Below are 27,223 nucleotides of genomic sequence, written 5' to 3'. Positions count from 1 at the left end.
CATAGTTGTAGACGTAACACTAATGGTGCAGTAATAGTGTGGAGTGGCACACCTCCAATGTTATTCTCTAATGATGTGCCAAACAAGTTAACATTGAAGCGCTTAAAAACAATCATACAAACATACAAATAGCAATGTTCATATGAATTTATGGCATGTTTTCACTTTAATTAAGTCCTCTCTTAACAAGTAAAATAAATGAACATTTTCACGGTGTATTACATTACCATATCTAGTATAACATACCATAATCGTGAAAAATTACGCCTCGAAGGCGGTGGTGTCATTTACACCCCGGACGCGCAGGTGGCGCTGTCGTGCGGTGCGGTCCTGGCCTGTGCGGGTCGCTCTGTGTCAACTGATGCTCTTCTGTTGTTGTGAAGACGGGTCTGCTGCAGTGCAGCTGCCCTTGAGACGATGCTCAGATTTTGAACAGAGATCCTGTGTGTAAGTTTAGATAGTGGATGTGTGATGGTGTTCGTGTGTCGCAGATGTCCACGCTTGTACCCGTGGCAGCGGTGCACGTCTGCGTCTGAAGTCTGTTCCGGCTGCGTTACACAGACGTCGGTCGTGGACACTGGTCGCCTTCTTGTGGCGCAGACTTCGGCAGTTGTGCGCAGATCTGCAGGATGTCACCGATCCCGTTGGTGGGGCAGCGCAGAACTGCGTAAATCTGCGCTACACCAACCCGACAAGTCTGCGCAGCTGGATATATCCTAAAGTGGCACCGCAGATCTTCTAGTCATGGATCTGTGGTGGCGGGTCAGATAACAGCCGTTATTACTGGACGGTGTAGCGTCCTTTGCAAAGGGAAGCGATTGGGTGTCTGTATTTTGTTTGGTGCAGAACTGGAACTATATCGGTAGGATTAATGTAGATTTTTCAATAGCATTCAAGAGCCATTTTGATCTGTGTCCATTAGTCCACTTGCAGATTGAGTTGCGCAGGGTAGATCTGTATGGAATAAAAAACTAAAACATTACAAGATACGCGCTAGATCTTGAGTTAAATGTATAACAACAACATCAACGACATCACTAACTCCTGTTTCTGGTCGTTGAAAACCACCCAGGGCTAAAAATCTTGTTTGTAGGCCTAGTTAGCCTCCTACGCTGTGCATGGACTTGGATGTCTTGTGTGGGAATCGAGCGTCGTGGTGATGAAGTCCACTGAGAGCCAGTAGCTCGTCTCGGAAACGCTGTGTTCGTGATGCGTTTGATTACACTTCCCGGAGAACTTCGTAATCAAATGTAGGAAAACTTTCTACGTGGAATCAAATTCAATGTACACTAATAATTAGGCAATCCGTACTGTAAACGCAACACGTGCATATTAATATTAAACGATAGTGTTATTATTCGACAAAGATGCACATGCAGATATCCGACGTGGATGACGTATACCTAGACAATGTAAATCAGTACAAAACATTAACATACTTGCCTAGACAAATGCACCTGTTGTCAAATAATTATAATAACTACTTGCCCCCTTTCCAGCTTTATGTTATCCTACCCAACGCATGTGCAAGTTTCCTGTTTACATTTTCTGCTGGAAGCAATACGTGTCTGTCATAGAAAGCACACCCCCATGTTTAATGTGTTGCTCAATGCATTTTTGTGGTAATGTAGCCCTTTGTAATATTGTGTATACTGTACAGTATAGTGTATGTTACTTTGATCATACATGTATAATTATAATACTATAGCCTAAGCTTACTTTTGCTATATCAGAGTATAGCTGAAATGGACCATGAGTCAGTTAAATGCCAATTCATGTAAACCATGTCAATTTGAAGTTAATCTGAGGTCTCTCACTTTACAGGCATCAACAACATTTACTTACCCTTTTTGGTCAGATATCAATGTGAGCTGCAGTGGTGTTCTGGTTATGACATGCCATGGAGACAGCAACCAGAGGTAGGTCCACAACAGTTTTTAAAATGTTTTAATTTCCTGGTAATGTTTTCCATTATGAAATGTATCTGCTTAAACATTATTGATTGACTCTTTTCTGTGAAGATGAGCTTCTTTCCCTCTCTCTTTTTTTGTTTATTTCATTGCAGTATGTATTCATCTCTTGGGATCCAACCTTTTTCATTTCACACAATACTTAAATATGTATATGTGGAAATAAAATAAAATAATATATTTTCAACAGCAGATTTGTCAGTTACCGATAACAGTACTGAAAATTGAAGCAGTGTTCAGGTATAGTCTGCACTGTAGTCTTGCAGTGCATTTTTGAGCAGTGTTTCTTACTTGTCCTTGTTTCTTGGTGTGCAGGGAAGGCCAAAAGAAGACATCTGAATGCTCATGACTGTGAGGCCCTTTGTCACAGTCCCTCGCTCTCCCAGCCATTCGCTGTCTGTCGCACCAGTAAGGATTTAAACAGGGGGCTCTACCCAAGGACTGCAACCCAGAGAAGGCAGAGAGGTATGGCACTGTAAACGTGTACAGAACGGCACACTGCAATAATGCCATGGGGGGAACATTTATAATTTGGTATAATTCACTCAGGAAAGCAATTTGGAAGTGAATTACATATAAATTACTCTAATTAGAAAAAAAAAACATTCTGAAAGTGTTACTGGTCTCACTTGTTTCTCTATTCATAACACCATTTGATTATTTTGATAGATGAGTTTCAAAGATTACAAAGCATATTGCAGGGATGGTGAACCTTTTTTGGCTGGAATGCCCAAAGTGCCAAAGGGTGCTAATGATAAATTAGGGATATAAAAGTTTATACAGGGGCTAAACAGCTTTTTTATAACCAATATTTATATTTTTGTGTTGTAATTAAGTTATTAAGCAAACATGCTAACAAAACAAACCACAATACAGAAAAATCTAAAAAGAATGGACAGAGGGAACCATCCCACCCACCTGCCACCTGCATCCACTGCCAACCTCCCCCCCCCTTATCCCTCTGTAGTCCGGAGAGCAAGTGCAGCTCCAGTCTGCTAATGGGAGTCTGCTGCAGAATATGACGCTGAATGAAGCGAGGCACATATTCTTCCCAAAAAAGATTATAAATATGCAGGTTCCATTTTTGCTCACAGATTATTGTCAATTTACAAATATAAAAACGCAATAGTAATAGCACTTCACTAGCTCGGTCATTTTTGGAACATGTCCCTTTTTATTTTGGACAATGAGAATCTATAATCCTCATTCAAATGAAATCAATCAATCTTAATTATATATAGTGGAACACCATGCTAAAGCATGTCACAACATTAAAGAATAAGTGCATCATACAATGAATACATCATTTAAATGTTGCAGTATTGCTACAGTGCAGTAAAATGCATGAATCACATTTCATCACGCATTAAGTTTGAGGATTATAATGCTAAAGTACATTTAAAACCCCCATTAAAATCACATCTACCCCCCAAAACAAAGTCCCACAGGTTCTCCCATTGCCCTGCCATTACATACAAGAAGCAGAAGTTTGTTCATTTGGCTGCATTAGTAACCCTCACATATTGTTTTGTGGTGTTTGCACATGTACTCAATCATTACCAATGTGCCTTCGTTTTTTTCAGTGTATATTTACTTAATATCTACTGCTTTTACATTTTGTAAAATAAAAAAACGGGTAGATTCATATACATTGTGTGGCACTTATGTTTTAAGAAAAAAAATATAGCAGTGTTATCAATCTACCGTTAGAATGAATGTGCAATGTACTCTACAATCAAAGGCATAATTTATTTATTTTTGAGAACTTTTTGCAACTTTATGAAGTTTTTAAATAGTCGGAGTGTTAAATATGAATGTGTGACCATTTCTCCATTTGATACAGGAGATAACTGTAAACAAAATGCAAAATACGTCCATTGCTGACCACAATGAATCAAACAGGACACACTTACAGTTTTTGTCATCTTCCTCCCGGTCGCAGTGCCGCACCGCAGCGTAAACTGGCATAAAATAACATTAACATCTCGTCCGTGAAGTGCAGATTTGCGCAGTTCTGCGCGGATCTGCGCAGCTCCACCAATGGGAGAGGAGAATTCTGCAGTTCTGCGCATAACTGCGAAAATCTGCGCACAACAACCCGACCTAAAACATGAATATTGGGAAAATAACGTGAGCGCTGCGCAATGACTTGGGGGCGGCGCCGGCACTGGCAAATATACGGACTGGTTTCTAAAGTGCCGATCAGTTTAGAGTAGACCGGGTTCGCCATCCCGGTCATATTGGATAAATACTCTGTCAGATCAGGACTTCTGTACAACAGCAGAGGGCAGTACACTACTGAAGTGTCACACTGTCTAGAGTATTCAAAGAGAGACATTGATGAAAGGTAAGGTAACACTTGGGTTTCATGTATAGTGTCTAAATACCCTGATTTGTTATGTGTGTATTATGTTTTTAATTAACCATGAACTCAATTTCTATAATAGTTAAAAGTCAACAGACAAGTATTTTACACCACTAGTGCACACAAGCAAATTGTTTGGTTATTGGTATCATTTCTTTTTCCATTTGAAACCCATAGGTAATATTCATTAGCTATAAAACAGTGGTGGTCAACCTAAATTAATCAGTGGGTGCACTTTGGGCCATGAGTTGCCCACCACTGTTATAGATCAGTTGCTGTCTTTTACTTTACATGTCATAGGATCTCACTTAAGGCGTTAATCAGGCTGCACTTATTTACAACCCAAAATTAACTGTTAACATAATGTGTTCTAAAGTCCTGCAGGAATATCTGTTGCATTTCTGTTGAGAAATTATCATCCAAATCAATAATTTATGCCGATTCTTCTTCTTTTTTTTTTAAGATGTGTTCAGTGAGATGATAATTTCCCAGTTTTGTAGTTTACAAGTTCTGTAACTGTTTTGTAGTTTTCCCATACCTCATTACTCTAATTTAAGTTCTTATGACTCTGAAGTCTTGCCCAAACAAATAAGCAATATATTTATAGTTTTATGAGAATATTAGCCACTTGCTGCGGACACAAAGCCAGAGTTGCAGCATTTCACCAAACTGGAGAGAATATAGTAAAATAGACTTAATTAAAAAAATATACAAAGCACTAATGGGGAAAACAAATATATATAGTGTACATTATTATAATGTGCACCTTTTGTTCTAGACTTTGATGTTGCTATCACAATAAAAAAAGAAATCTCAGCTGCTTCCTTTGTTAAAACACTCTTTATTTCAGTCTTATAACAGCGTTACAATCTTTTCGTTATAAACGCATGCCTTTTAAAAACATACTGATGAGCTCATATATCTGTTACATATTTTAAATGTATTTATTTATTTTCTTCTCCATTCACATAGGGTCAAATGTCCGCTTGAACCAGACTGGCATTACTGAGTACTTCCCTGTCACAGGTCGCTGCAAGGTGAGCCCTCAAAAGATGGCCGAGTTTGTGAAGATGGAGGAGGGTGCTGATGGAGAAGCTGTCACTGAAGAGGAGAAGTGGGATTACGTCCCCGACAACTTCTTCTCGGAAGAATTTGAGGAGGAGTCGGCTGTCGTAGAGCCTGGTCTGAGATGCAGCCGGAAGCGCTCCTCAGACTGTCTGGGGAAGGATTCTCCGGGTGGCGGCTGCAGCGATTGGACTTGGCTGCCCAAGCAAGAGCACATGGCCCCTGGTCACCTTGAACATTGTCCTCCTAAGCAGGAGGAGGAGGACATACCTGTAGATGTTTTCCCTGATGCCTGTTATGGACTCCTGGGGAGCAGCAATTGTAAACAGGAGCCTTGTGGACACATTACAAACCTACCTGAGGAGATTCTGATGGTTATTTTCCAACACCTTCCTGCCGAGGACCTCTTTCTGCACATCAGCCTGGTCTGCCATTACTGGAGAACCATAGTACTCGACCCATTGGTGAGATTTCTGAAGTATCAGATTGTCTTTTTCTAATTTCATTTGAGTGTCTGATGCTTGAGTGAAGAAGTGTAATACTTCACCAGTTTCAGGTGAAAATGATAAAGTTTTCCAAAGTATTAAATTCAGTCATATAATTTCTTTCTCAAGGCAGTATTAACATTTACAATTGAAGGTATATTTTACCATGTTGTATTAACTATCAAATCTTTGCTCTATTGCTTTTTGCGCAGACTGAGGGCCCAATTAAATCAAAACATTTACCCACATGCTAATGGCAAGTCACAAACCTGTACTTGATAGTGATTACATTCACGAGTAGAAGAAAGCCACACATTAAGAAACAAACAAATTAAGCCAAAACTTTCTGTCTCTCGAGACCCATAAGGTGACGATACATGTTCTGAAATGCCGCCGACACAAAGAACCAGTGTGTTATCGTATGTGTATAAAATGGGCCTACCTTTTTCTTTCATGTTTCTTGCCACTTCTACAGTTTGTACCATGGAAAAAGCTCTACTACCAGTACAGGAAAGGAATGCGCCAGGCAGTGGAAAAGGCTAATGCAATCCTCTCGAACAATGGAATCACTGCCCATGAGAACCTGTGTCTGTTGAACCTGCTCGAGTAAGATGTCAACCATTACTATCCAGTACAAACACGTGTGACTGGGAGTCCCTTTGATAAGATTACTTTTCATGTTCAAGGCCCGATACTGAGAAAGCTAACCGTAGCTGACCACTATTATTTTCAGGGATTAACGCTAAACTCCTGCCCTAAAAAATAATGAAGACGTTTATTTTTATATTTAAATATATATATATATATATATATACACACACTGCATGTCAGACTGCCAATTGTTTTAATTTATTTCTATGTGAGTCATGCACTTATTTTTATTCAAGAAAGTGTTTTGTCTGGAAATGCATCCTAGTTGCACCCATTTTGGTCCTAATTCTCTCTCAGTTGCAACAGTTTGCTCCTTTTTAACTTGAACTGGGAGATAGAGAGGAACTGAGAGGAAATAAAGCAAACATGGTCTTAAATCTGTTCTTTAAGTGGTTTAGTCATTTCATTTTTCTTTTTGTTCCACAATGATCCTATGAACTACACTTTAGGGTTAGCCTTGTCCCTGTGAATGGCTGGACAGTGCATATTACTTGTCTGTCTTAACCTTTTTCTCTATTCACAGGTACATGTCAACATATAAACACAGTCGGAACACCCAACCGGACAGAGTGCTCAGTTGTTTGAAAAAGCACCCTTTGTACTCTCAGGCTGAGATGTGTATAAAACTCAGATTACCAGAATTAGAAAAAAAGAACAAGGTAACAATTCATTGATTTGTTTTATTTTGTCTGACAGTTCCACATCTATTACTATTGTTGCTTCTTATATTGGGAAACCTTGTTCCTCTTTTTCTGTGGATAACAACTACTGCGTATGCAAGGCCATCAATCTGCATTCTGCACTTATACTGATGAAAATATTACATGTCTCTAGTCTGCTATATATTGTAAAGTATACATGTATGTTGTGTGTACCACCTTCATTACAAACAGGAAGAGAGAGTTAGTCAAGAGGGACCTGTACCTGTTTCTACCTGTAAATGCCACATGCCTTACCAAAAGCATTTCACTGATGCCAACTGTTCAAAATTGTGTGTGTGTATATATATATATATATATTTTTTAACTTTTACTTTTGACTATAAACAATGCTTTGATTTGTCACTCTCTCAGTGCAGAATTATACTGTCTACATTAGGTTTGAGTATTCTAAAATATTAATGCTTCAACATTCGAGCAGTGAAATATGTCTAAATTCCCATCCATTGTACAAAGAATTCCCAGCTTGTATCTCTTCAGGATTGTCACATACAGATATTTTCCTTTAGCAGTTAAGTGTTAATGTGTTGGCCATATTTACATTGACATTCAGCCTGGCCTGGTATTTAGTGCTTTTGTCTATAAGAATGAATGTACTTTGAGATATCAGCATCTCCTATGCTTGATTATGGCCAACAGAAACGAATAGAGGTCGACCAATAGTGGATTTTCAACACCGATACCGATAACAATAATTAGGGTGGGGGGAAAAGCTGATTTCCGATTAATCGGCTGATTATTTTTCTTTATCAATAAAATCAATATATTGTTTAAAATATATAGCACACAATGTAAAATTGCAACCGTTAAAATAGATCAATTTAAATTCTGCAAAATTCTGAAAATTGGAAAAACAAATAGGGAGTTATGAAGAATGAATTTATTGGAAAGTTTTTTAATAAAATTACACATTAACTCAACATTACCCTTTTTAGATCATTGATGAAAATAAACTACACATAATGAAATTCCAGTAATAAAAAACTTTGGGCACTTTAATTATTTTCAGATACCACTGCTGGCTGTAGAATGTGTAGATATGAAAATAAAGCTGCAGCGCTGAGAGGCTCACAGAAGTGTGGTCAGCTGTGGCATGAGGGCGGAGCTGCCTGCGACCCTCACTGTCACACAGGTTGAGCAATAGCGGATGCTGGCTCTGCTAAAAGAGAGACAAGATAGTATTTCACGCTTTCCATTTGTAGATTTGTTTAGTAGAACTCCTTTCTTATTTCTCAAAAAACGCATGTAGATAAAATAAATGTGACTGCACCACGAATGTATTACTTTTTATAGATCTTCGTGTTGCATTTGCAAGTAATATAGGCGGCTGCTGTTATTTTACAACTGGATTACCAAGGCAACATTAGAAAATTCTGGAATCATTTAAGGCCGTCACCATGTACACAAACGCCTAATGTTTGTAATCCACACACTTGCTTTACACAAATAAATATGATTAAAAATAAATTAATATAAATTAACAGGTTCCAAAAAAGAACTTTGAATCTACAAATAAAAGACTTGTGCAAATAACTCGGTAGGAATGAGAAAAGATCCAAATGTAACAAAAATGTAATGCCCTGATTTAAATGCCCAGCTGCTTTGCGTGTACAATAACTTCATATAAAATATTTTTAAAGGCAGCGATTGTTATTCTTCACTACTGAACTACTTAGGGGACATAAATAATATTTATTGTACTTCCTGATCAAATACATGGTATAATCCCCTTCGAAACATAGTTTTTAATTGGTAAAAAATTATGCTGTCTGAAAGCTCTGAAATGTCCACTGGTGTGGGTGCGGATTTTCGGGGATATAAGTGCAAAGTAGCTATTTATAATATTATCAGAGTCTTAAACAAAGTACCTTCCATTTTATTTTGTTTGTTATCAATGTTTGATTTACAGATTTTACAGTCACAACTTTTATTGACAACTTGTTTAGGTATCTCTTCTCTCAGCCGAAGTTGTTAAGCTAGCATCAATTTTAAGTTCCAGCCAAGCAGAGTCTGCACACTGAGCCAAGTCACATGTGACAATAAATTCCATGAGGGAGTCAGTGATGGTTTTCATTTCACCACTAGAGGCTGTGTATATCCCCTATAACCAAGGATATTAGCGTACAACCCCAAAAAACTATTGTCTGTTTATTGGCGTTCATTTCTGCCGATTGCCAATAGTTTCAAAAAGCTCTTATCAACAAGCCATTAAACCAACTAAATTCAGTGGCCTTAAGTCAGCACCAGCTATCAAGCAGCGAACACCTCCATATGCTAAGAACCTAGCAGATAACTCAAGGCATTTATTAGTGTGTTCATGTTGTCCGCAACCTAGCTTGGTTACATTGCTAATGTGATGTAATATTTTAAGGTGAACCACCTATGTGTACATGTATGCACACTCCAGGTGGTTTTGAGTAACAATGTGGGCCCTCAAGCAGCTCTTTCTCTTTGCTTTCAGCACATAGATGCCTGGGCTGCCTTGACTGTCGTGGTGCTTCTGTCGCACACTGTGAAGGACATCCAGACCCTGGTATCCTGCCTGAGGAGGCCAAGTTCCTCGCTGTCCCTCTCTGAGATCTCTGAGGCACTGTACTGCATTGCAACTCTACTCTTTGCCATGAGGGAGATTGGAATTAACATCAGCACCAGGTAGGTTATGCCCAAGACTAGAGCTTCGGATGCATTTATCCCCGGTGTATATACTCCTTTATAATAATTTTTGTATTGTTTCCAATTTTCAGGTTGCATTACAATTTGTTTTATGTTCTTCATCTGCTGGAGAACTGTCCTACCTCCTCTGAAACTGTGGAAACTGAAAATAAGGAAGAAGATGGAAACTGTGCACCTAACCAGGCTAGGTGAGTATCTTAGGAGTGTGTATTTCAAACCGCAATCAAGTTTTATGTTTGAAAATGCTTCCATTTTGCTATGATCAGATCACGTTTATTTTCCTCACAAGCAGACTTGGGAAAAGAGTTACTGCTTCTTAAAGAACAATATTTCACACTTGAGGATAAGAAGGTTAAATGTATTCAGACTTAACTGCAAAATAAGCAGAAATAATTTTGATAGATTCTCATGTGATGTAAAAATGCATTAACAGCTCATAAAAATGTCTGTGTGATGAATAAGTGTGTGGCCTCCATTAATCTGAATTGGTTTTACTGTACTTTGAAACAGACAGTGAATATTTCAGATTGTGTAGTGGTCTTGAATGCATTTTTTCACAAAAAGCAATTGAGGGTGGAGTTTACAATATCACAGTATGCACCACATGTCTTTGGATGTGCTTAAAAGTGTCTTGTTTTGAGGTCTGTGTGGCAGATTTGGGAGACTCTGATTCAGATAAATTTGCATAAATTCAATTATATTAAAACAATTGCTTGTTTTACATTTCAAGAATCAGATCGCATATTTAGTTGTCAGATACCACTTTTATATAATGTTTTAAAAAGGTACATTTCTGGTTGCAGAAATGGGTACCTGAAAATGACCTTTAGGGAACATGAACATTGTGAATTAACCGTAGTGTCTCCTGCCTTTATTTGTTCAGCTTTGTTGATTTCAGAGTGACTCCTGTGGCAAAACTTAATCTCACTCATGAACAGCAGCAGATACTGAATCACGATATTGACTCTGGACACGTTGTCAAGATCATTGCATTTGCAGGTAAACGCGGAGAGCTGTATGTTATTTTATACCTGAACAATAATAATAATAACAATACTATTAACAATAGGACCCAAACCACAAATAAAAAGCTACACCCAATCTACAAATCATGCCGTCTCATTTAACCCATTTTGAACACAAGCCTAATCTCATTAACAGTGTATATGGACTGTAAGTGACCCAAATCTAGAGAAATCCTAAACAAAATAAAAAACTGCTTTGGCAAGGCATTTCCTTTGAGGTTATTTCAGGGCCTGCTTTTATTTTCATTACTGTGTTTACCATCCAAATTGAGCACAGACCAAATTCCTTTGTAATTCCCAGTGAGAGACTTAAACCCTGAGTAAAAGTCTCAAGCACAGTTGGACATTGTCTGTTTCAGGCACTGGGAAGACATCCACTCTCATAAAATATGCCGAGCAAAGGCCTCAGCTGCGTTTTCTGTATGCTGCTTTTAACAAGTCAGTTGCTGTCCAGGCTTCAAAAGACTTCCCTAAGAATGTGGACTGCAAGACCATCCACTCCTTGGCCTACAGAGAAGTTGGGAGCAAGTGAGTGACAGCAATGCTTTCCTTCTGGTTAGAAGTAATTTCTGTAGTTTAAGATTTGTTCATAAAACATTTACCAGACACCCTAATGCTACACTAAGTTATGAACATGTTTGTTTTGCAATTGTGTGATTAGAGCCAGCTTTTTCAATGTGTTGATTAAGGATGGGTACCTGCATGGAAAAGAGAGCATGATTGTGTGTTGATTTCATTTAACTTTTGTTGTCAATGTATGCACAAATGACTGTCATTTCTTGCCGCTAGGTATCAGAGAATGAAGAAGCTGAACACCAGTAGCCTGAGTCCGTTCACAGTGGCCTGGATTCTGCCAAAGGGCAGGGGCGGCTTTGCAAGAGCCAAGCTTGTCACTCAGACTCTCAATACCTTCTTCGCCTCTGCAGATGACTACATTACCACAGACCATGTGCCACTGCGATACAAAAACACGCATGGGCATAATGTTCCAGTGGAGCCTACCGAAAAACTGGTAGCGTATGCTCGTTTCACAATTGCTGTAAATGGCTTTCCTGCAGACCTGTGCATTACTTGAGTTATGTACCAGTATATCACGGTATAAACCATGCAACTTAATTCTGTATAGGTCTACTATATTTTAGAGAATAAAATATATGCTCAACTTGTTTATTATACTAGGTAGCTTATTTAATATTGCAGCTTTAAAGGCAGAGAGCAGAAATGAAAGTCACCCTCATTATTATTAACATTTATCATTTGCTCAAAAGCAGAAGAATTCTGTGCTGCAGGCCTTGTCTTTTTATTTAAGAGCTGTCATGTTAACACTTTATTCAAGGGGAGAAGCTGTCCATCTTACTGCAGCTGTGGAACATGTGCTGTTTGACTCACTGTGGACTAACTGTTTCTAAAAGTACATTTTGGTTTAGTTTTTAGTTTTGTAAAAATCATCAAACATTTTGCCATGACTTGAATTATCATTCCTTCATTGGAAGCAGACAATGCTAATGACTAACTCTGTAGCGCTATTCCAACACAAAGCTGTGGTGCTGACAATTAAAACCTTTTACTGCATGGTGTTGCCAAATGGCAACACCCTATTAGAGTAGACAATTATGTGTTTTAAGTTTTATGACATGCACTTCATTTCTGTAGTGTAGTGTGATTTCTGACAGACTGCAGCCTTTCAGAAGCTAGCAAATAAGTGAATTAAATTAAAGATTTTATCCTGTTTGAAAATGGGAAACATTATCCCATGTAAGTTAAGATGTCATATTTACCATTTTTAAAAGTTTTCATAAATTATATATTTTTGTAAATCAATAAAATGTATGTGTTCCCAAATGGCAACACTGCACTGGTGGAATGGCAACATTCAGCATTATGACTGTTTTGGAGTTGGTCTCCATTGTACCGGTGCACATGTCCCACTAGCTTTACTATGACAATTGGTAATGCAGTATTGATTTGCAAGTACAGCTTGAAAAAGCAGAGATCCACAGCATGGGAACTGTGAGAGAGAATCATATTGCTAGATGAACACTCATTGGAAGACAAGGTGATAAAGGCCAAAGGACGTGGCACTCATGACAAGAAAAAAGCCTTGCATGATGGCATCAACATCAAAGCAGTGAAATGCTTTGACAACCTCCCAGTTACCCTCTTAAGCACCTATGCAGACATCACCCAAACCTCAAAAAGAGGTGGGACAAAAAGAAGAAGAAGAAGAAGAAGGAGGAGGAGGAGGTAGTTGTAGTAACATTGGGTCTGTCTACAACCAAAGCACGGGGGAGAGTGGATGTAATGGACTCTTATTGCCCTCTTTCGCACCAAAATCTGTTTGAAGAAATGGTGTTCCATGTGATAGACTTCACCATGGTGAAAGGGTGGCTCCTCTACCGCAGAGACTGCAGAGACTTTGGGGTCCCTCAGAAGACTCGGCTCAGTCTGCTGGACTTCAAGATGGAGATTGCACACTGCTTGTGCAAAGAAAACAAAGGAGTTCTCAAGTGCAAGGGCAGGCCCTCACAGAGTGTAGAGTCTGGTCTTGCATAGAAGAGATGCCGAGGATCTGTCTGCCCAGTGACAACACAGCCGGTGTGGCTTGACCAAACAAAGCACTGGCCTGCTATAAGATAATTATGGAAAAAAATGTATTATTATTTTTATATCATAATGCGTGCAGTAGAAGGTTAACAGAAAGGGAGTTGATTTAAGAAGTGAGAGAGCCAAGTACTAGGAATGCATGTCCAATGTCAGCAGTGAGATTCCAAAATAATGAAGACTCCTTGGCAATTATTACACTGAATAGGATTTTATAAATATGCTATCAATCCAGTTGTACAGTGAGGGAAAAAAGTATTTGATCCCCTGCTGATTTTGTACGTTTGCCCACTGACAAAGAAATGATCAGTCTATAATTTTAATGGTAGGTGTATTTTAACAGTGAGAGACAGAATAACAACAAAAAAATCCAGAAAAATGCATTTCAAAAAAGTTATAAATTGATTTGCATGTTAATGAGGGAAATAAGTATTTGACCCCTTCGACTTAGTACTTGGTGGCAAAACCCTTGTTGGCAATCACAGAGGTCAGACGTTTCTTGTTGTTGGCCACCAGGTTTGCTCACATCTCAGGAGGGATTTTGTCCCACTCCTCTTTGCAGATCCTCTCCAAGTCATTAAGGTTTCGAGGCTGACGTTTGGCAACTCGAACCTTCAGCTCCCTCCACAGATTTTCTATGGGATTAAGGTCTGGAGACTGGCTAGGCCACTCCAGGACCTTAATGTGCTTCTTCTTGAGCCACTCCTTTGTTGCCTTGGCTGTGTGTTTTGGGTCATTGTCATGCTGGAATACCCATCCACGACCCATTTTCAATGCCCTGGCTGAGGGAAGGAGGTTCTCACCCAAGATTTGATGGTACATGGCCCCGTCCATCGTCCCTTTGATGTGGTGCAGTTGTCCTGTCCCCTTAGCAGAAAAACACCCCCAAAGCATAATGTTTCCACCTCCATGTTTGACGGTGGGGATGGTGTTCTTGGGGTCATTCCTCCTCCTCCAAACACGGCGAGTTGAGTTGATGCCAATGAGCTCGATTTTGGTCTCATCTGACCACAACACTTTCACCCAGTTCTCTGAATCATTCAGATGTTCATTGGCAAACTTCAGACGGGCCTGTACATGTGCTTTCTTGAGCAGGGGGACCTTGGGGGCACTGCAGGATTTCAGTCCTTCACGGCGTAGTGTGTTACCAATTGTTTTCTTGGTGACTATGGTCCCAGCTGCCTTGAGATAATTAACAGGATCCTCCCGTGTAGTTCTGGGCTGATTCCTCACCGTTCTCATGATCATTGAAACTCCACGAGGTGAGATTTTGCATGGAGCCCCAGACCGAGGGAGACTGACAGTTATTTTGTGTTTCATCCATTTGCGAATAATCGCACCAACTGTTGTCACCTTCTCACCAAGCTGCTTGGCGATGGTCTTGTAGCCCATTCCAGCCTTGTGTAGGTCTACAATCTTGTCCCTGACATCCTTGGACAGCTCTTTGGTCTTGGCCATGGTGGAGAGTTTGGAATCTGATTGATTGATTGCTTCTGTGCACAGGTGTCTTTTATACAGGTATCGAGCTGAGATTAGGAGCACGCCCTTTAAGAGAGTGCTCCTAATCTCAGCTCGTTACCTGTATAAAAGACACCTAGGAGCCAGAAATCTTGCTGATTGATAGGGGATCAAATACTTATTTCCCTCATTAACATGCAAATCAATTTATAACTTTCTTGAAATGCATTTTTCTGGATTTTTTTGTTGTTATTCTGTCTCTCACTGTTAAAATACACCTACCATTAAAATTATAGACTGATCATTTCTTTGTCAGTGGGCAAACGTACAAAATCAGCAGGGGATCAAATACTTTTTTCCCTCACTGTATCTATAAAGCAATGCAAGACCCTTAGTTCTCATGTTACAAAAAAGTTCTACATGTATACTCTAATTACGATAATTGTGGTGCAGTGTATGCAGAACAGTATCTATACCATGGTTACGGTGGCCCTGAAGTGCAAAACTTCTGCTTTTTGTTTTTGTGTTTCTCTTTTTGCAATTGCGTAGTTTTTTTTGCATTTGTGTTTTGCACTTCAGGGCCACCGTATATATTGCATCTAAACCACGGTACACTGTAATACCACCCATTCCTTGGCTTTAATCCAGTTCTACAAGAATGGAAATCACTTCACTGTACCATTTAGTTTGCCAGAGGGTAGTAACCGTTATGAAATTAAAACCTGCCATGAGATTCTGAATTTTTTAGAGGTGTGTGGGTGGTCAGAGTTTTGATTGAATCTGTGCTGGGATCAAAAACGGTGGAGTGATTGTACTGGAACGTTATGCTCACACTCAGGAGGCTTGGGATGGCGTTCAGTCTCCGTCTTTTGGCATTGTGAGTTTTCATTCAGCTTATCGGGCTCCTGAAAAAGTGCCTGAGATGAGGGTTGAGCTCCAGGCTGGATGTGACTGTACATGCTGCAACAGCTAGATAAATGTAATACTGTGTTCAAGGAAGGTTCAGTGGTTTTCCATTGACGTCAGATGTAATGTGATTGGCTAATAAGTTGTCGTGTGGACATATTGTTGTGTCTTCGGTTGTAGTTTTTATTAAAGAAAACGGAAAGAAACGTCAGTTGATACAGTCTGATGAAGAAATACAATTTCTACTGTCTTTAAACAATAAAAAGTCACTTGAGTGTGAATCTGAGTAGTGCAGAAGTTTGCCCATCTTGTTAATCTGAATGTAATATAAATAGAATAATGACTGACATGGGAAAAGCCTCTGAATTAGAAATATGGATGTAGTAAGTTATGACAAAGCACGTTGTTGAAACAGTGTGGAGATGTATATAGTGTTACTGAATTACGGGCATTGTGTACATTAACTTCAAAATGACAGTAATCATCAATAATAATAATAAAAGAAAACCTATGATTTGTCTTTAATTTATTATCTTTAATTTCATTTAATTTATTATCTTTATCTTACAGAAAATTGTAGATGATTCTGCTAACATCTGGGAGAAGATGAAACAATTAAAACCAACAAGGGAAAATGGTCATTGCATGACTCATGATGGTAAATAAATATCTTGAGAATTTGTGGCTTTGTGTGCCCAGCCTTGTTATTACCAGGTGTTGCTATGTATTGGTCTATTGTTTCTTTAAAACCCTTTAAAACCCATGGCTTTTCTTATAAGACCTTGTAGGTTTTTTTTTTGAGAAAGTGGATAAGGAGAAGATAAAGCCATTTCTTAATTTTATTTCACCCCAGGATATTTGAAACTTTGGCAGCTCCAGAGACCTCGTCTTGACAGATATGATGCTATCTTTATTGACGAAGCTCAAGATTGCACTCCAGGTATTGAAATATTTATTAACTCATGTACTCTTATAAACTTTTGCTCTTGCTCTCAACGTGCTAAAAACATAATACAGGATAAGTAAGGAGATGTGTAGTAAACCATGGCAAAGCGAATTAAAAAGCAAGGATTCGCATTTGGAAACCTGTCGATTACTGTGTTTTCATAAGCCAAGTGTTGAATGCATTTAATAAAAGTTCTTGTCCACATTTCTACAAATTTAGAGTATACCTAAACTAGATTAGCTTAATGTAGGATGCAAGCATGTTGCATAGTGTGACAAAATATATCTATGCATTTTTTAACGTTTATGTTTTCAGCCATCATGGATATCGTGCTGTCTCAGTCTTGTGGGAAAATCTTGGTCGGAGACCCTCACCAGCAGATCTATACCTTCAGAGGTGCCATCAATGCCTTGCATGAAGTGCCCCACACACACATTTACTACCTCACACAGGTAAGTGCTGCTTCTCGTTTGCAGAGTTGAGCTTTATTTAGATACCAGACTTGGGTTTAAATACATTAGCACACCCTTTTCAGCCTGTATCCACACCCAGTTGTCAAGGCAAGCACGTCCAATCACACCTGTACCAGTTCAATTCAATAAACCATTCATGACCATTTCAGCCTTTCGAAGGTGACTGATTTTAATTGGTTGAAACAGTTATGAACAGGTACTTTGATGGGGTGGGTGGGGATGGTAATTTGGTACAGCTCTGAAGGTCACCCTAATTATGTAGATCTCACCCCCTTCTTATGGCGTAAAGCTGACTGCAGCTGATTAAATTGAAAAAACGCTGAACCAATTTAATCTCCTGTGATGTTTATGCATGAACCACTGTGTCAGAGCCATGACTCTTCGTTTGTTAGATTTTGTGTTTGTGTAAACTTGTGTAAAGCATGGCAACCCCGAGGGAGAGAACAAAGCAGAGAGATCTTAATCACTTGGATAGGTCAAACTCAAAACCACCATTACAGGATACCAAACTGGGAGAATTTGGAAACCTTTGCAGAAAACTTAGATGTAGCAACCAGGAAAACTTCAATATATAATCTGCAGCAGGAGATTTCAAAACTACAACTTGCAACGTCTATAGCAGAAGATCGGATCTGCTTTTGTAATCCTTTCATCTTCCCGTAGCTGCTTGGAATGTCAACATTAGCTTAATTCCTGGCCTAAGCTTCTGGAACCTAAAGCAGCTTTTGAATACAGCCAAATTGAATACAGTTGCTAATAGTTGGCATAACAAAATGACAACTGCGTTTGCAAATGTAGATGCTGGCTAGCTGTTGCCAAGCAGGGGAAGCTGTGCTGTAGACATTTCTGAACTAGCAAGGAGAAACGGTTGGGGTGGATCTTTGTTATTGTCAGTCTTTGACATTTGACCAACATATTTTTTTATTTTATTTTTATATAAATATATATATATATATATATATATATATATATATTCTTTTTTTCCCTTAGAGCTTTAGATTTGGCCCCGAAATAGCTTACATTGGAGCCACGATACTAGATGTTTGCAAAAAAGTGAAGAAAACTCTGGTTGGTGGAAGACAGGAGGGTAAGAGGCTTATTTATATGAAATATGTTCAGTATACTGTGGTCAAACATTTCTCATAAGTTACAAATGAAATGTTTTTTTTTTATTAATTGATTAACTAAGACTATCTTGTTCCTCTTCCTCCTCCTGTTCCTCCTCCTCAGAGCTGATTCCTAAAACAATCAAGCTTCCATTTGTTTGGTATTCAGTGAGAAACATTTTCTTGGCATGCTTCACACACCTTCCTTTTCTTGTCTGGACAGGGAACGTCACAGGACACAAAGAGGGGAAGGTCGCAATCTTATGCCGCTCCAACACAACCGTGTTTGATGAAGCTGTGAGAGTAACGGAAAGCAATCCACCCCCAAAAATTCACATTGTGGGAGTAAGTCCAATAAAGTTTGATTTGTTTCGTTATGAAATCAGTATGGTTGCCAACCTCTTGAGTTTAAAGTGAAGCAGTGAAATAGTATGTGGGTCTCTTAAATGGCACTATTTTCACTTGTGTGAATGCCATCAGTTTTTGTAGTTAACCTATGCGTTGAAGAACATTAATGTATACACCATCATTTTTTGTAGGTATATGTCCTCAGGCATAGACCTTGTATAGATCATATTACACTTGCATTTACCTCAGATCTTCCCACCACTGTGTAAACATCTGTTTGAACTAAATGGTCAATCAACCCTGTTTTTTGTTTTTGTATCATTAAAGCTCTCAAATACAGTAGCTGGAATTCTAAGACCATTTTCTGGATTTCTGTGTTGGGTGGCATTGACCCACACAACCTTGCAGTGACCCCATGCTGTCAACTTTCTAGTCAAAACTATCTCTCAGATATGAAAAAGCAGTTTTTTGGAAGCAGCCAGCCTTATTGTAAGAAAGTGGTGTTCCTTAGTCACAAACCGCTTGTGGTTGAGAAATTAATTGTAAGGGAAATGTTATTTTTCATAGATTGGAATATACAGTACTGTGCAAAAGTTTTAGGCAGGTGTGAAAAAATGCTGTAAAGTAAGAATGCTTTCAAAAATGTTAATAGATTACATTTATCAATTAACTAAATGCAAAGTGAGTGAACAGAAGACAAATTTAAATCAAATCCGTATTTTGTGTGACCACCCTTTGCCTTCAAAACAGCATCAATTCTTCTTTACAGCATTCTTTTACACACCTGCCTAAAACTTGTGCACAGTACTGTATATAATAGACAGGAAATGCTATTTCTATAGAACATAAATAACCAATTGAGGAAGATACTTGACCACACTTGGGTGTTTGTATTTTCTCTGCAGGGCATTGAACATTTTGGACTTAGAAAGATTTTAGATATCTGGATTCTTCTGCAACCTGAACAAGACCGCAAACAAAGTATGATTACTTAATTTTGAAGATAAACTACTTTTAACTAGATACATGGTGCTACTCGAAAGAAAATTGTTTTTCCAAAGTGATAACAAATGGAAAAAACACATCAATTCAAGTATTTTTACGGATCATGTCAGTAGTTGCAGGATTTGAATATGGTTCTAAACCAGTGGTGGGCAACCTGCAGGCCTAAGTGCATCCACTTACGGCCCACGACCACCACACAAAAAAGGAATGAAGTAGTATATTTAAGATGGCTGCTTATTTTGTATCAATGTGTTATTCCCTAAATACATTGTTGATATGTATTTATTGCATTATATTGCTATTTTTTATTAAAATGTAGCATTTGTGGCTTGTAATTGTGGTAAAAGGGGTCTTGCAGCCAAGGCAGTTATTTGACATCCAGACTTGCAGCCCACTGATTTAATTTAGGTTGTTCACCTCTGTTCTAAATAATGCATGTTCAGTTATATTCTTAGATATCAGAAAATGTGTTTATTAAATAATTAGCTTTGTGAGCTCAATCGGATTTTCTGCTCAATTACTTATGTAGAAAACCTAGAAATTGTCGACAAGTTCATCAAGAATTTCTGTCGAGACTCTTTGGGAGGCTACAAGGGACTGAAGAAATACGCTTCTACAGCAGAGGACTGTGAACTGGAGGGAAAGATTGCATTGGTTGAAAAGTACAACATTCGTATCCCGGAGCTGATAAAAAGGATATTCGAGTGCTCTGTGTCCGACCAAGCTTTTGCAGGTGAGTAGATGGAAGAAAAAGTATAATTTATAGTTCAGTAGTTTGCTAAGAAAAAGTGTGCCCAGCATGTTCAAGTTAATTTAGCTGACAGCTTGTCAAAATTTACAAGATGGTGGTCAAACGTGATGCTGCTTGCAATGTTGAAGCTTGCAGCTCTACTCTAACTTGTTTCTGTAGGTGGTTATTATTATTATATCATTATATATATCATTATCATATTATCATTATCATATCACATTTATTTATTATTTGACAGATTTTATCATGGGAACGGTTCACAAAGCCAAAGGACTGGAATTTGACACTGTGGTAGTCACAGATGACTTCACCAAAATCCCCTGCGCAAGGCACAATCTCCAGCGCCTGCCCAGATTCGGTGATGGTAGGTGTCCGTATGAGAGCAGCTGTGAAATGGTGTGCATCTCACTGTGGCCAGGTTCTGTTTCATCAGCTGACATGCATGCCAAAAAATAACAATAAAACACTTTTGAAGAACACATTGTACTATAGGACATAAACATCTCTCGAAAAAATTGAGACCACTCCAGAAATCAATGTTAAATGCCTATTTAATATGACATAACTGCAGATTGTAATTGTTTTTGTTTGTTTTTCCATTTAAATGCCAACCTGTTTCAGAAAATGTTTCAGGGGACCAAAATGCACAATATCTGAAGTTTCCCCCTCTATTAAAATAATTTTCCTGATTGGAACAGAATGTGTTTATTTTTTGTATTGTCAATCAAAACAATTTTCTGATTAACAACACATTTATATTAGAATTTAACACATTTTCATGGTTGTTTTTGTATTTATAAATCTCCATTAATTCAATGTATTTATGACCTCGCTTAGCTGAATTGAACCTCTTGTGCAAAGTGAGGTATACCGTTATAAGGTATGCAACAGAGCACAGAAGAGTCTATTATGAGGTGATCTAAAGATAGACCCAGTGCAAAAGACAACTACAGTCTTACAGCACAGGCAAGTGTTTCACATTGGGACCCATGAGAGCTCAAGGTCAATGCAAGTGAAGTGAACTGCAATAATCATAAATATTAGCACAGTGAAGGTCGATAGTGTACCTGCTTTGTGGAGCTGTGTGTTTTGACCGCAGTGCTGCATTTGGAAAAACAGTTAACATATGCTTTTGTGAAAAACAAAACAGACATATCTGTCGAGCAAGGTCTGCCACACACCATGTGAATGTAACTGTTCTGTTGGCACCACCAACTGAATCTAAAAGTTGACATAGGCCAATCGTAAAGCTGGAATAGGTAGGGAGGAGAACGTGTACACCGCCACTTCACGAACAATGGGAGTGATTTATGGTGGAGAATTCTTGTTTTTATACTGTTGCTAGTTGGCGATGCATGCCCAGAGTACAAAGGATTGTTTGATAAGATCAAAGTGGTCTCTGAAACCAGCTTTACATTCAGTGGGGTTAAAAATTTAATCTCTCCTGCTTTCAGTCAAAGACATTAAACAGTCCTTTGTAATAAAAAGCAAACCATCTTGCTTTACAGACCTACATCTTCAGTTTCATCTAAGAAGCACTGGAACACTGAGGGAGCTTAGGAGACTCCCTGCCCCACATTTAGTGCGTGTTCATTTTTTACATTAAATTATCCTCTGTTTTTTCACTTTGAAAGCATTTTGATGGTAAATCTCAATCGTGATGTGTCCCCCTGGGACACCAGCTGAAAGTTTTTATTGAAATACACCTCATCCATCTTGTGCTTGTGCTAAATCCCTACTTTATTACCAGAAAGACAGGGTTAACTGCAGCTATGTTAGGATTTTGCCCATATCCTCATATTGGCCTCTGTAAAATATGTGTATGTTTGTGAGGGAAATGAGAAGATGATGTAGGCATGATTACAGAGTGTTAAAAACTGCTTCTCAGATCACTGATAAGCTTAGTAGACAGGAACTCACTGTGGCTGGTAATCAGTAAAGGAAGTCTGTGTTCACCTACTAATTCTTGCCCTCAGGGTCCGTTCCTGACGATGAGTGGAACTTGCTGTACGTTGCAGTGACTCGGGCGAGGAAGAGCTTGGTGTTGACCAAGTCTATTGAGAACATCCTCACACTAGCAGGGGTGAGTGTGCAACAGGCACAGGAGTACAACACATGTTTTAAATGTAACAAATACCCTTCATGAATGAATGCTTTTGAAATGAATTCGTTCACACCAAACCCAGTAGCAGAAGGAGTTGCTGATCATGCCTGCTCGAAATGTCACTGTGTACAACAAGCGTAAGTAGGAAATATTGAGTCAATGATTAATTACCTGTACTCGGAGCGCCAGATGAGCGCTGGTGTCAGGTGTTTGTGGTATTCACAGTATGTGTACTGTCTGTCCTGCCCCAGGGACAAAATCCCTGTTGAGGCACATATTTCAAACTTAGCCATTTTTTCTAGTAAAGGCATTTTGGTACTGATATGAATACATTAAAACAAACAAATACATTTTGGTAAAAGGAAAGTAATAATGAATAAGTAATTCAGTTACAGATAGTCATGCCTATGCAAATTTCTGCAGGAATCACTGCTCCTCTGATGTATGCTTAGCCACATTGATCCACAATGGGCTAACATTCCTCCTTTGCAACTTGTTACTATAGGAGTACTTCCTGAGGTCAGAACTCACCAGTAACCTCCTTCAGGACGGCCGACTCCCTGACTGCACTGTGCGGGAGTGTCAGAACAGCGTGAGAGGGGAGTCGGTCCTCACAATGCAGAAAATACCTATCAAATATGTAAGACTTTCTTTTATATTCTTTACCCTTGGTTCCTAATTGTTTTTTAACTGTGACCTATGGGCAAATTCTCTGAGAGCTTTTATTGTGATGGTTCCTTTGGCTAGGTTGACTTTGAGATCTGCCAGTGGGGGTGTTTTTGTATTTTCTATAACCTAACAAATCATTCTTCTGAACATCGTGTAGTGCTTTATTGCGGTCTTCTTCTGATGACTAATTCTCCCAGATTTGTCACAGCTTGCTCCAGTAGACAAAATATGCCAATATTCTGCTAGGATTGTGCTAAGCACCAGTTAACAAAGAATTGTGTTTTCACACACTTAATCCATTTAATTCATGTTTCTTGTTTTGTTTTTTGCTTTTGGGTTTCCATTGTGGCAGAGTGACAGAGAAGATGCGGGTGGACCTTTTTGTACTACTTGCGTTGAGCAGCGTCTGGGGCCCATGGCATATTTGATTGGCCCACCCGATCTTGTGACATCGATGCCCTATACAGAAGAACACGTGGCCCTCCCAGTAAACATTGCCCTGTTGCTTGCTCTCTTTTGAGGACCATGTCGGTAAAAGCACAGATTTATTACTTGAAATATTTGGACTGAACCCCTTTGGTTTTATGCCTTTTTGTTTCTGAATGCCACCTTGGCTGAGAAACTTTATTTTATTTTACTTTTATATATGAAATCAAACTGCAAACAAAGCTGTAGCCTCTGCAAATATTGTGTTAACATGTTGAACAGTCATACGATTTTTCATATATACATATTTGTTTCCGGTATATACTTCGGTACACAAAAATCATGCTCTTCTGGATTTTGGAACTGGAACCCATTATGGCAATGAAAAGGTGTATAAGGTTTTATACAAAACTTTATTTTTGATGTACATACACTTACCTGTGATTCAGTTACCTGTGCTCAAAAATCTTACACTTCCATACAGGTTTTAAAAAAAATACAGTTTACTTACAACTTTTAGCTCTGCTTACTGTTGTGTTTTTTTGTTTGTTGGTTTGTTTTAAGACCCCTTTTTTAATCCATCTTGAGTAATTTATCTTCATCCAGAAAAAAAATGTATTTTGTTTTTGCTTTACATGCATATGTATGTTCTTGAAGTGTACATGTATAATAATCCATATAATAAACCAGTGCAGTGAGTTTTCTCAGTCTTCTGGGACATGGTACTGTACTTCAGAAAAACCTTAATGCAACTGTCAGAAACTCTGCTCTTTCTTCTCTGTAGCTGGTGTCTATATATGTGAATTCTTCCATATCTTGTTATTAATAATAATATGATTCTAGCGTACGTGTCCTTCACAAGCACATCAGCACATTTGAAATTCATTATAGTGGTGAAAATTGAACCATTTTCAAAATACACACACCGAAATGAAAAACAACCTGCCTGGGCCAAATTCCTATGGTTTATTTTCTCCCTTTGGAAACACGAAAAGTCCCTGTTTCTACCATCAGTGTTTAACAAACTGAGCAACTATTGGTAAATAAGTATTATTTAGTTAACATAATTTTTTTAACTAATGCATTACCAAAATAACTATTTCAAATTAAGGGAGTGAATACTTCAACTACAGAAGAGACTTGTCTTTCCCCCTCTCACTCTTCCTTTCTGCAGCATCCCGACACTGAACCTTTCTGATTTATGTCAGAAAGAAAATTTTGGGGAGTTTTTTTATTTTTATTCTCTGAACATCAGTTGGTTTGTGTTGATTCTTGCTCCTCTTTACCACCATTAATGGTTCTACTCATGTTCCTCTCTTCTTTCAATACCAAAACTGGGATATATTTTTTGATTCATGGTATAACAAAAAAAACCTTCACATAAATAAAGATAAGTTTTTGCTTTCTCCTTTAGAGTAAATGGTATTCTGTTACTGAGAACTAGAATAAAAAGGCACTCTTACAGTCTCCTGTTGGACTTAGTCTCAGCTTTCAACCAAAACCTGCAAAAGCATGTGCAATGCTAACATTATAGAGGGTTTAAAATCTGTTGCAGATGGAATCATAGGCACTTTGCCACATTTCAAATTGCCCCTTTGAAAGGGAACTCTTGGGCATGCATCTTGCTAAATGTGCTACATTCCCATTGCTGCTTATGTTCTGGAAGGTGCCATTAGGATATGTCTTAATCAGGAAAATGACTGATACCTTATTTGTGCACATAAAGCTTAAAGCACAATGCCCTCTCTGTGAAATTGCAGAATCCATTTAATATCCGACTTCACATTCAAAAACTAAGTAGAGGCTCTGTTGTTTCAAAATTAAATATTTATTAGTAATATAATAATGATGGAAAGAACATGAGACAACATTTAATTAACCACCCACCCCTCCAAAATTAGGAATACAACAATATAAAAAACTTTGAATATGGGTTATGATCCACTCTTAATTTTTAATGAAAAAAAACAACAATATTGCCTGGAAAGAAGGATGGAGTACCACCATATCTCTGACAATGACATCTAAGAAGTTACTTACCTAAAATGGTACTTTTACAGTACAGGTATTCATTTTAAAGCAGTAATGAAAAGTAATAAAGCAAATAAAATCAAGATACAAAATTAATATATATAGATATATAAATAAAACACAGTAAATACATTCACAATGGTACCAGCTAATTTCAAAGGATAGCCTCTGATTAGCACTAATCTTGGAGTACTGAAATTACTTTGGAAATCCTAGAATACTGCTAAACTGAGTCTGTGAAACCGGCAAATGAAGCCTCAACTTACATATAATGCATGAACTTTGTAGGTCAATGTAAAGGTTCCTGTAAAGTTATTGTGACCAGACTGTAATGTTTAAGTTGCTCTAAAATAGCAATGGCAAGGGAGGTTGTAGACTAAAAACAGAATCATCAGCATTAGAAACTTTTTTCCCTAGGTTTCTTTAATTTTCCCTTTCATTTCTGGACTTTTGTCTACACCGTTTTTACTCTTCACTGTCGATTCCTCTTTTGTGCATGTATAAGATTACACAAAGATATTTGTTTCCTTCCTGAAAAACATCAGATGCTAAAATTGAGTTATCGGTGCCTTGCCTCTTCCTTCTTGATTTGTGCTGAAGATTTGTTTTGCTCTCAGAAATGCGTAAATTAATTTTATATTTGTGTGCTCTAAAATGATCTTGCTTTTTTTTTTTTTTTGGATGATGTCCCTTTTTCATGGCATTTTGTTTTGGTATTGAGACAATTTACAATATAAAGAACGGGGTGAAACATATTGGCCACCTTCTTCCATTGCTCCGTGGTCCAGTTCTGATACTCATGTGCCCATTGTAGGCGCTTTCGGCAGTGGACAGGGGTCAGCATGGGCACCCTGACTGGTCTGCGGCTACGCAGCCCCATACGCAACAAACAGCGATGCACTGTGTTTTCTGACACCTTTCTATCAGAACCAGCATTAATTTTTTCAGCAATTTGAGCTACAGTAGCTCGTCTGTTGGATTGGTCCACACGGGCCAGCCTTCGCTCCCCACGTGCATCAGTGAGCCTTGGCCGCCCACTTTTCCTTCCTTGGACCACTTTGGATAGGTACTGACCACTGCAGACCGGGAACACCCCACAAGAGTGCAGTTTTGGAGATGCTCTGACCCAGTCGTCTAACCATCACAATTTGGCCCTTGTCAAAGTCGCTCAGATCCTTACGCTTGCCCATTTTTCCTGCTTCTAACACATCAACTTTGAGGACAAAATGTTCACTTGCTGCCTAATATATCCCACCCACTGCCAGGTGCCATGATAACGAGATTATCAATGTTATTCACTTCACCTGTCAGTGGTCATAATGTTATGGCTGATCGGTGTATATATATATATATATATATATATATATATATATATATATATATATATATAATGTGTGTGTGTGTGTGTGTGTGTGTGTGTGTATACACACACCAGTTTCTGGTTTG

General features: G+C 38.5%; 1 protein-coding gene across 5 annotated transcripts; it reads left to right on the top strand.

Moving 5' to 3' along the window:
- The first annotated feature begins 218 nt into the window (after positions 1-218).
- Positions 219-24,493, top strand: fbxo18 (F-box DNA helicase 1). Of its 5 annotated transcripts, none has more exons than XM_066705113.1 (22): positions 219-447; positions 1,825-1,919; positions 2,286-2,435; positions 5,308-5,864; positions 6,361-6,491; positions 7,060-7,195; positions 9,717-9,907; positions 10,000-10,116; positions 10,827-10,927; positions 11,313-11,481; positions 11,743-11,965; positions 16,489-16,576; positions 16,772-16,858; positions 17,180-17,316; positions 18,328-18,424; positions 18,667-18,788; positions 19,697-19,772; positions 20,326-20,529; positions 20,786-20,911; positions 22,524-22,630; positions 23,157-23,291; positions 23,673-24,493. In XM_066705113.1, exons 2-22 carry the CDS (start codon positions 1,901-1,903, stop codon positions 23,838-23,840), a joined length of 3,141 nt encoding a protein of 1,046 aa, XP_066561210.1. In that variant the 5' UTR covers positions 219-447; positions 1,825-1,900; the 3' UTR covers positions 23,841-24,493. The 5 variants fall into 5 exon arrangements, with proteins under 5 accessions (XP_066561210.1, XP_066561211.1, XP_066561206.1 ...); XM_066705114.1 differs by having other exon boundaries at positions 239-447; positions 5,362-5,864; positions 10,812-10,927; XM_066705109.1 differs by having other exon boundaries at positions 239-447; positions 10,812-10,927.
- The last annotated feature ends 2,730 nt before the right edge of the window (positions 24,494-27,223 follow it).

This window comes from Amia ocellicauda, chromosome 5 (assembly GCF_036373705.1).
Source record: "Amia ocellicauda isolate fAmiCal2 chromosome 5, fAmiCal2.hap1, whole genome shotgun sequence".
Classification (NCBI taxonomy): domain Eukaryota; kingdom Metazoa; phylum Chordata; class Actinopteri; order Amiiformes; family Amiidae; genus Amia; species Amia ocellicauda.
Note: the sequence above shows the minus strand (reverse complement) of the source record. Positions and strands in the feature narration are given on the sequence as shown.

Coding starts and splice junctions, on each gene's coding strand:
- fbxo18 (XM_066705109.1), top strand. Junction 16,577..16,771: donor TCATTGCATGACTCATGATG/GTAAATAAATAT, acceptor ATTTCACCCCAG/GATATTTGAAACTTTGGCAG. Junction 19,773..20,325: donor TGAACAAGACCGCAAACAAA/GTATGATTACTT, acceptor TTACTTATGTAG/AAAACCTAGAAATTGTCGAC.